This window comes from Ipomoea nil, unplaced genomic scaffold (assembly GCF_001879475.1).
Source record: "Ipomoea nil cultivar Tokyo-kokei standard unplaced genomic scaffold, Asagao_1.1 scaffold1149, whole genome shotgun sequence".
Classification (NCBI taxonomy): Eukaryota; Viridiplantae; Streptophyta; class Magnoliopsida; order Solanales; family Convolvulaceae; genus Ipomoea; species Ipomoea nil.
In genome coordinates this window covers 55828-65000 of record NW_017617577.1, presented here as the reverse complement: position 1 = coordinate 65000, position 9173 = coordinate 55828, and the positions used below count along the sequence as shown (strand labels likewise).

At 37.3% G+C, this 9173-nt stretch overlaps 3 protein-coding genes across 6 annotated transcripts in view; 1 reads left to right on the top strand and 2 right to left on the bottom strand.

Moving 5' to 3' along the window:
- LOC109183599 (probable purine permease 11) overlaps positions 1–2851 on the top strand; it is a 12480-nt gene extending 9629 nt beyond the window's left edge. Inside the window, exons 1-3 of one of the 4 annotated variants that reach the window (XM_019333672.1) lie at positions 328–372; positions 1489–1569; positions 1668–2851. In XM_019333672.1, coding sequence (XP_019189217.1) covers positions 1533–1569; positions 1668–2791 — 1161 coding nt within the window. In that variant the 5' untranslated portion in view covers positions 328–372; positions 1489–1532 and the 3' untranslated portion in view covers positions 2792–2851. The other 3 variants (XM_019333674.1, XM_019333673.1, XM_019333671.1) reach the window with 3 other exon arrangements.
- A 1383-nt stretch (positions 2852–4234) lies between these two features.
- LOC109183616 (ATP-dependent DNA helicase PIF1-like) lies at positions 4235–5701 on the bottom strand. The gene has a single exon (XM_019333684.1). The coding sequence runs from the start codon at positions 5699–5701 to the stop codon at positions 4235–4237; it is 1467 nt and encodes a 488-aa protein (XP_019189229.1).
- Positions 5698–8435, bottom strand: LOC109183615. Its single transcript, XM_019333683.1, has 4 exons — positions 8266–8435; positions 7256–8181; positions 5929–7065; positions 5698–5843 (listed from the first exon to the last, which is right to left on the bottom strand). Exons 1-4 carry the CDS (start codon positions 8433–8435, stop codon positions 5698–5700), a joined length of 2379 nt encoding a protein of 792 aa, XP_019189228.1.
- Between the last annotated feature and the right edge of the window lie 738 nt (positions 8436–9173).

Below are 9173 nucleotides of genomic sequence, written 5' to 3'. Positions count from 1 at the left end.
CATTTTTTTTTAAAGACAATATATATAATCGAACATAATACATAATATACATAAACTTTTAACATAATAAACATCAACTCTTAACATAATACACATAAATTTCATGTTTCGGATGTACATAATTGTATAAAAAAGATGTACATGATTGTATAAAAAATGTACATAATTGTATAAACAAATACACATAATTTATAAACAAATACACATAATCATGTCAACTCCCTACATAACTTATCAAAACGACGTTGTTTTGGGAAGCGCAGGGCGCACAGTAGTATGCACGCCGTGGTGCAGGTATAACAATTGACGTTTGGGGCCATGGGTTATATTTAATTAACAAAACTCCAAATGTTGGAGGGAATTATTGGTGGAGCAACTTAAAAAAATGGCATTGGGCCGGGCATTATTGCCATTCCTTAGGCCAGAGCGTTCTGAGAGTTCCATGTGTGAACCAGACGTTATGCCATGGAACCGTGTTCACCATTCATGGTGAACACGGTTCTAACGGTGTTAGTACATCGTTATCTTTCTTCTTTTTTTTTTTTTTTTTTTTTTAAATTAATTACGTGACTTTTTTTCTTTATTTTCACATTTTGCGGTTTCACTTTAATTTGAGGTGAACAAAGATTTCGGACATTCATAAATTATGAATTCATGCCTGCACATTCACTTTGGAACCATGCCTACACATTCCTGTCCGAAATCACGGACATTCATAAATTATGAATCCATGGCTGCACATTCACTTTGGAACCATGCCTACACATTCACTTTGGAACCATGAGATTATGAATTTTCTGTTATGAGATTATGAATTTTCAGTTATGAGATTATGAATTTTCTGTTATGCGATTATGAATTTTCTGTTATGAGATTATGAATTTTCATTACATTCATAATTTCGGACATTCATAAATTATGAATTCATGCCTGCACATTCACTTTGGAACCATGCCTACATATTCCCGTCCGAAATCACGGACATTCATAAATTATGAATCCATGCCTGCACATTCACTTTGGAACCATGCCTACACATTCACTTTGGAACCATGAGATTATGAATTTTCTGTTATAAGATTATAAATTTTCTGTTATGAGATTATGAATTTTCAGTTGTGAGATTATGAATTTTCTGTTATACGATTATGAATTTTCTGTTATGAGATTATGAATTTTATGAAAATTCATAATCTCATAACAGAAAATTCATAATTTGATCAAACGCGCGCCGTTAACTCCACATCCGCGAAATTTTTTTTTTTGGCCTAAAAACGACGTTATTTTGCCTTGTGTTCACCATTCTCCGTGAACACGATTCCATGGCATAATTTGCGTGTGTGAACATCTCCAGAGATTGCTAAGGGCATTTATCATTTTCCGTTGTATTTATCAGAACTCCAAATATTGAGGGAATTAAATTATTGGTGGAGCCACTTTAAAGAAAGAAAGAACAACAAGAAAAGCTAAGGGCATTTAGAAGATAACTCAAACAAATATCTTGCCAGAGCTTTCTGAGAGTACAGTTCCATATGGGTGAAGAACAGCAGAGATTGCTGGATAACACAAGTAAGTTAATTCCTCACCTACATCTTAATTACCTTTTTGTTTCTTTTATAAATCTGGTAAAAAATTAAAGGGGCATATTATGTATGTTTGAGCTGCAGGTTATGAAGCTGTGGAATTTGGGGGTGAAATAATCAAAGTTTCTAAATCTACTGATAAGGGAATTGATTCATCATCGATTAATGTCAACTGGAAATGGTGGTTTGAGATAGCTTTCCATACAGTTGTGACCTTATCAGGCTTAGAAGCTACTGTTCTCTTGTCAAGAATTTACTATGACCAAGGAGGTAACAGCAAATGGCTCATGGCTTCAATCCAAACTGCAGGCTTCCCCTTCCTCATCCCCTTTATCTTCTTCTCCAAAACTCATCCTAATTCTTCTTCTTCTTCTTCTTCTTCTTCTTCAGACCCACCACCTTATTCTTTTCTGCTTCTGGCTTTAGTTTCCACTCTTCTTGGTTTGCTCGTAGCAGCAACTGATGTTTTCTATTCACTTGCCTTAGAATACCTCCCTGCCTCTACTTATACCCTTCTTAACTCATCCCAGTTAGCCTTCACTGCCCTTTTCTCTTTTCTCCTTAATGCCCAAAGCTTCACCCCTTACATAATCAACTCCGTCATAATCCTCACCTTCTCCCCTATGCTCCTCATCTTCAGCCCAGACACCACATCATCGTCCGAGGTAGCCTCTAATAAGGATGAGTACATGTTGGGGGTTCTGTACACAATCGCCGCGTCTGCTTGCCCTGCACTTATCTTCTCCCTAACCCAACTCGTATTCGAGAAGATCATCAAAAGGGAAACCATAAAAGACACGATGATTCTCACTGTTTTGCTGTCTTTTGTGGCCACGGTTGTGACCCTTGTGGGGCTGTTTGCCAGTGGAGAGTGGAAGGGTCTTAGGAGAGAAATGGAGGATTACAAGCAAGGGGTGTTAGCCTACAATCTGGTCTTGTTTTTCAGTGCTGTTGCAAGCCAGGCTTACATTGTTAGCTCTTATACCTTGACTTTTAAGGTTTCGTCCTTGTTTTCCAACGTTGTTATAAGGTTGGCCACTCCTCTGACTCCATTGCTGTCCATGTTGTTCTTGAATGAAGAGATGAGTGGGTTGAAGGTGATGTCCTTGCTGTTGTCTGTCTGGGGATTTGCTTCTTATATTTACCAACAATATATTGATGATTTGGAGGCTACAAGTAAGTGTACAGTAAAGATATCAGATCTCTGATCTAAGAATGGATCTATTGTTTTAATGTTTCCATTTAAAGGCACATCATCATCACATGTACCAAATTTTATAAATATACTGTAATATAATGTTCATTCCCAAAAGAGTTAATACCCAAAATGGTCCCTCGACTATGCCATAATTACCAATTTGGTCCTCAACTACCATTCTTACCCAATTAAGTCCTCAACTATGTAACTTTTACTCAATTAAGTCTTCAACTATACAATTCTTACCCAATTTAGTCATCAACTATACAATTCTTACCCAATTTAGTCCTCTGTATTAATTTGACTGTTTGTTGACTGTCAAAAGTCGGGATAAAATTATAATTTTACAAGATTTCTCCTTCCTCTCCATTTAGCAGCGCCAAACCATGCAGCAATACACTCCGATCAGATTTCGATCGTCAAAAAATCGTTGGAAATCAAATTCATGGGCTATCCGATGCATAACCACTACTTCGATACTGACAGGTTTAGAACCCAATCGGAGCTTATTGCTACATGGTTTGGCGCTGCTAAATGAGGAGGAAGGAGAAAACTTGTAAAATTACAACTTTATTTCCACTTTTGACAGTCAACAAACAGTCAAATTGACAAATGACTAAATTGGGTAAAAATTGTATAGTTGAAGACTTAATTGGGTAAGAATGATAGTCGAGGACCAAATTGGTAATTACGACATAGTCGAGGGACTATTTTGGGTATTAACTCTTCCCAAAATCTGATCTATTTTAAAGAAATTCTACAACAGGGAAGAGTGGTATTTTATTGTTTGTTCCTATTTATATATTGACTAGTTACCACACAAGCATTGTGCGCATTGTCGCCCAAGGTGTATTTTAAAATTAGTGTTTCAGAATTTATATCAAAGTATCATTCGGTATTCTGGCGTATATCAATGAAAGATTATTAAATTTTCATAAAAGTAAATATTTCAAAAATACATAATTATACTATGACCTATGGTAGAAATGTTGGAGTAACGAGTGCAATAGCAATTTTAGAGGGAAGCATCACTAGATAATACCTTAAGCATAGTTTTTGCAACATAAACCCTAAGCACTGTGAACATTCAGTATATAAATTGTGTATTTTGACTTAGGTCCACCTTGCAAGGTGGACCCAGGCCCATGGCATAACTGTCGTTCTACCCAACAATCCGTGCTATCAGGGGCGGAGCTACCCCTTGGGGCCCCATTTTTGTAAATATATATGTATATATTATTATAATATGGATAAATTACACTTTTGGCCCATCCTTTTTAAAAAAAAAAAAAAATCTATTATGTATATTAGTATATACTAGTAGTTGCACCCGTGCGGTGCACGGCAATATGTATACATAATTATAAAAAACTTAATGGATAGCGAAGTTGTTGAAATTTTATTAAACATTATTGAATACTTCTCTGTATACTACATTTGTAGTGGTTTTTTTTTATTTTACATTTTCATCCCAAATAAGAATTTTTAATCCCTTCGGATTACTCACTCTTGACACTGCTACATACAATTGACCATGATTAAAAACCGGTCTCTTCAAAAACAAACCGACGTTGGAGAGTGTCTGGCCTTGGCTTTTATTTATTGTCATTGCATATGACAACATTAGTGGGAATTGCTTCCTTTGGAACTTAAAAGGCAATCTTGGATCAGAAGGTGTTAAGGACATTCTTGGAATTAGGACTTTTGTACCGGCACTTGCACCGCATAGTATTTGAGCTTCTAACACATGATCAGCCAACTTTGTAATTATCATTCTTGTACCATTGCACAACCCCAATGAGTGATCAATATTCCTCAGAAGCATAACTGGAGACCCAACTTTTAGAGTCAATGAGTGATTTGGCACTCCTGAACACCTTAATCCATTTAAAAATTCAGGAGTGTGCAGATCAGCAAGCATGTCAACATTTGAATCTGATTTACAGACCGAGTCACAACTGAGATACGTCCTTCCTTCTGAATTATTGTAGTCATTCATGTATTCATTTACTGCATCCACAATATCCAGTGTTGGTGCCAAAATAGCACGATCTTTTAGATATTGAATATCACTATGACCTCTGCGAAACATAGGGAATATGCTATCAACAATTGTAGAAATTGGATCCTCAGCACAAGTTAGCACAAATTCTTCAGGAATATTTATCTCACATTCTCCATGCAAAGACTCACCAATTGTTCCATCACCGATATTAGCAATCCACGTTGCAAATTTTTCAATCTGTTGAACATCAGTTTCTGATTGCAATGACCTTAGCCTGAGATTCTTTGTTAGCCTAAATACTTTACAGCTTCTCCAAAGATATGATGCATTGACACTTGCTCCAACGATATCTTGCCTGGTGCCCTTTGGAATGACTGGTAGAATCTGTCTGAAGTCTCCACCTAACACCACGGTTTTTCCACCAAAAGTCATATCCAAGCTATTTGGATTTTTGGCACGCATGATATCTCTCATACTACGGTCTAAAGCTTCAAAGCAAAACTTATGCATCATCGGTGCCTCATCCCAAATGATCAACTTACATTGCACTAACAATTTTGCCAAAGGACTGCTTTGACTGATGTTGCATGTTGAATCTTCATTAACAGCAATTGGTATTGAAAATCTAGAATGCGCAGTTCTACCTCCTGGTAATAGAAGCGATGCTATACCACTTGATGCCACATTTAAAACTATATCACCCTTTGACCTTAAAGCAGACGACAATGCTCTCCATAAGAACGTTTTCCCAGTTCCACCGTATCCATAAACAAAAAACAGCCCTCCAAGATCGTTCTCAGCATCTTGCAAAACATTTGCATATATTGCCCTTTGCTCTTCGGTGAGTTGATGCACCAATTTTTCATTCTCTTCCTTCATGACATTAATATCATATGCTAATTCCTCTTGTATCATACGCTCGGTGGTTCTATCATAATCTCTAAATCCGGCATTGGCATCAACGGAAAGTCTTTCAAACTCTTTCCGATAGCAGAAAGCATTATTTCTATCTCGCGAAGTGCGAAATTCTTTTTCTCATCTTCAGATAAAATCAAATCTGTGATAATGTAATCAATCGCATATTTTAAGTATGTGTATACAATAAATCTGTACAAAGTGAAATTACATTTATAAAATTTTACCTGTAATCCCCAATTGAGCTCTAATTTTGAATTGTGCATCCTCAGCCAAATAGTGCCACGCAGCTTCCCACACAACTTCAGGTTTAGCCATTGAGTTTGACATTAATAGTGTGACAAACAATCTTCTCAAATTAACACCGGTCGCCCATTGACTTGCTTCTACTATAGCATGAACATACTCCTTGTCGTCGTCTACTAATCCCCTGGCAGAACACGCATCCCTAAAAGAATCATATTGCACACCATCTACTGTTTTTATGTCCAAAAAACTCGTGGGCCCTTTTACTTTATTCAAAAGACATCTCAAATAAAATATCTCCCCTGTACCAGGTGGCACATAGAAAAGTCTACCGATGGCAAATCCTATTTTCCTTGGTTGCCATTTCCTAACATCTTTCTTCCACACAAATTTAGTGGGCATCTCGGCATATGTAAGTTGTTTTGCATCTGGGTAGGTTTTATTAGCCTCAAACCATTCTAAGAACATGCTTTGCAAAATTGTTGGACGGCTGAGAATGTTATCAACAGGATCGTCATCTGCGAATATAACACTTTGCTGATTGGGCAAGTGAAAGCTCAATCGCTCAACAGATGGTGTCCTTAATTGTATATCAAATCCAAACAATCGCCAAGCTGCTTCACACGGAGAAATATACCGACAGTCATAGAACATATTGATTTCATCGATCACTTTTTGACTTTCGTCATCGCTGTTGGATTTGTAAAACTCTGCGGTAACCCTATCATGGCCCTTGTTTACGTACTTGAACAAATAATTGATTGACCGGGATTGATTACACCATTCCACATTAATATGAGCCCTATACTTCAGTAACAAATGTCTGCTGTGTGGTACTACGTACCTATTATCCAACTCAATACCGTTGCGCATGACAGACCTGCCATTGTCTCTTCTGCGGTATATAGGATACCCATCCTCGTCCACAGTTGATGTATTAACAAACTTCTTGGGAAAGTGTTTAGTACACTTACCATTTGCCATACATGGAGAAGTCATCCGTGCTTTCCCGCAAGGTCCATGCATCATAAACTCCTCAACAACTTTGAAGTATTCTGGATCTCTTTCTTGGTCAGGTAATTTAGCTGAAATGATGTTGTCCAGATTTATCCCACTTTCTGCTCGATTGTTTTTATCCAGAAACAAAAGTATATGAGCATGCGGTAGTCCTCTTTTTGGAACTCTATAGTATAGATCACTGTTAACAAAGAAATTGCAACATTCATCATATAATATATGGGTAAAATTGTTAAATTCGTATGGATTAAAAACTACAACATTAAAATAGTATATTATTTTGACACGTACCTCCAATGACTGGGCCAAATAACTTGTTCTTTCGGCATTCTGATAGTAGAGCATCCAACTTCAATTTGAATATTCTACATATTATGTCTGGACGATCTTCTGGCCTGAGATTTCTTGAACTCAAGAACCGTTGTATCTCAGGCCACTTGGGGTTGCAAGTAAACGTGATGAACAAATCTGGATATCCAACCCATCGGCAAATCGCCATTGCGTCCTGGTAATTTTGTATCATGTATCTAGCACCATCGGTAAAACTCGAAGACAATATTATTCGTTTTCCTTGAGCAGTGGGGTCAAGTTCACCTCTTGTTAATGCATCATTCAAGCAATTATATGATTCGCATCTCAAACTTTTTTGATGCGTCCGTATATATATCAACCTTCCGGACTCAACCATCGTATAGGCATCAACCAGGAATTGTTGGAATAGCCTTCTTGCATGCAACAATGTTGAAACTTCTGCTGTCCTAGACTGGATACGGTAAGAAAAATATTCTCGAGGGCTTATCCTTTGACGACCACCAGATGTGTTCCCCTTTATCGTTGAGAATGGAATGTCCTCCCTATAACCGTCTTCACCATAAGGAAACAATAAAGGATATTGCATTGGTAGGTAAGCTGGATTTAACTCAGTGATTCGTTGCAAGAGACCGCTCTTGGTTTCAACCAGAATGTCGCGTTCACCAATATTAGTATCGATATCACCAACAATCAACGCAGCAACCTCTGAGACCTGTGGCAAGTTGTATGTCCTAGCATCCCTTGATCTCTTACCCAGCAATTTTATCTTAACCTCAGCGGTCGGGTTTTTTTGTAGTTCATCTCGTGCCATGCGAAAGGTTTTGACCAACACATTGTGTTCATCCAAAACAGATTGAATCACATTGACAATCTCAACATGAATGTCGTTTCGCTTACCGTCTTGCCTAAAATATAAAACGGTGAACAATTAGATTTGTAATAAAACTACATCATAACAACATTTATAACATCAAATGCAACAGACTTACCTAACAGAATTGACACGGTTGTCCATTTCATTGTTGGTATCATAGATATACAGCTGCGCGAAATGCGGTTTCATGCCATCTACCGGCAATAGACTGCCAATGTAATGGAATTTCTGGCCATTTATACGGAAGATTGGGGGACCACCGTTTCGGTCTATTTTCCCACCCATCGAAGTGAAGCAGAACATACTATTGTATGTTCTAATGTTGTGTAGAAATTCCTTGTTCTTTTCTGATTCTCCAAAAAAAAGATCATATATCGGTTGTGGGGGCATCAGCATGTATGGCAATTGAATCTTACCATTGTTGCAACACAAGTTATATTTTGGGTGGCCGCGGTTATCTGTTTTGTGTGTCCTTTCTTCGTACCAAAACAGCGCTCCACAGTGCTGACATGTTATATTTGCATCACCAAGATCTTGGTATTCCACTAAGTAGATAATTAAAATAAAATAAATCCAACTGCACTAAGTTTATTAAAACACCGTAATATAGCAAACATTCCAGTATTGTAAGCAGTTGGATATGTACCTTGATAGCTATTTGTTGGCTCATCACCGACGTGGCTACCATTTGAAGTCCCAACTGTCGAATCAATTCGTACTGTGACTTGGTTTGTGCATGCAGTCTCAAAAAATGGATTTGTACCTACCATGTACATAATTAATTTTTTTTTTGAAATGTGTACAAACCTCCACAAAATATGGTAATGACATTGTTACCATTTACAAAATAATTACTTACCATTTTCACCATGATGTACTTTCGCGGTTTTTGAAATAGTGTCCATATTGGAAACTTCTTCAAAATCTTGGAACAAATCCCGGTTGACAACATTACACTGGATAATAGTTTTACCCTTATCCATGCATTTTCTTTTGTTGCAATGTGTGTTACCTAAAAAATAT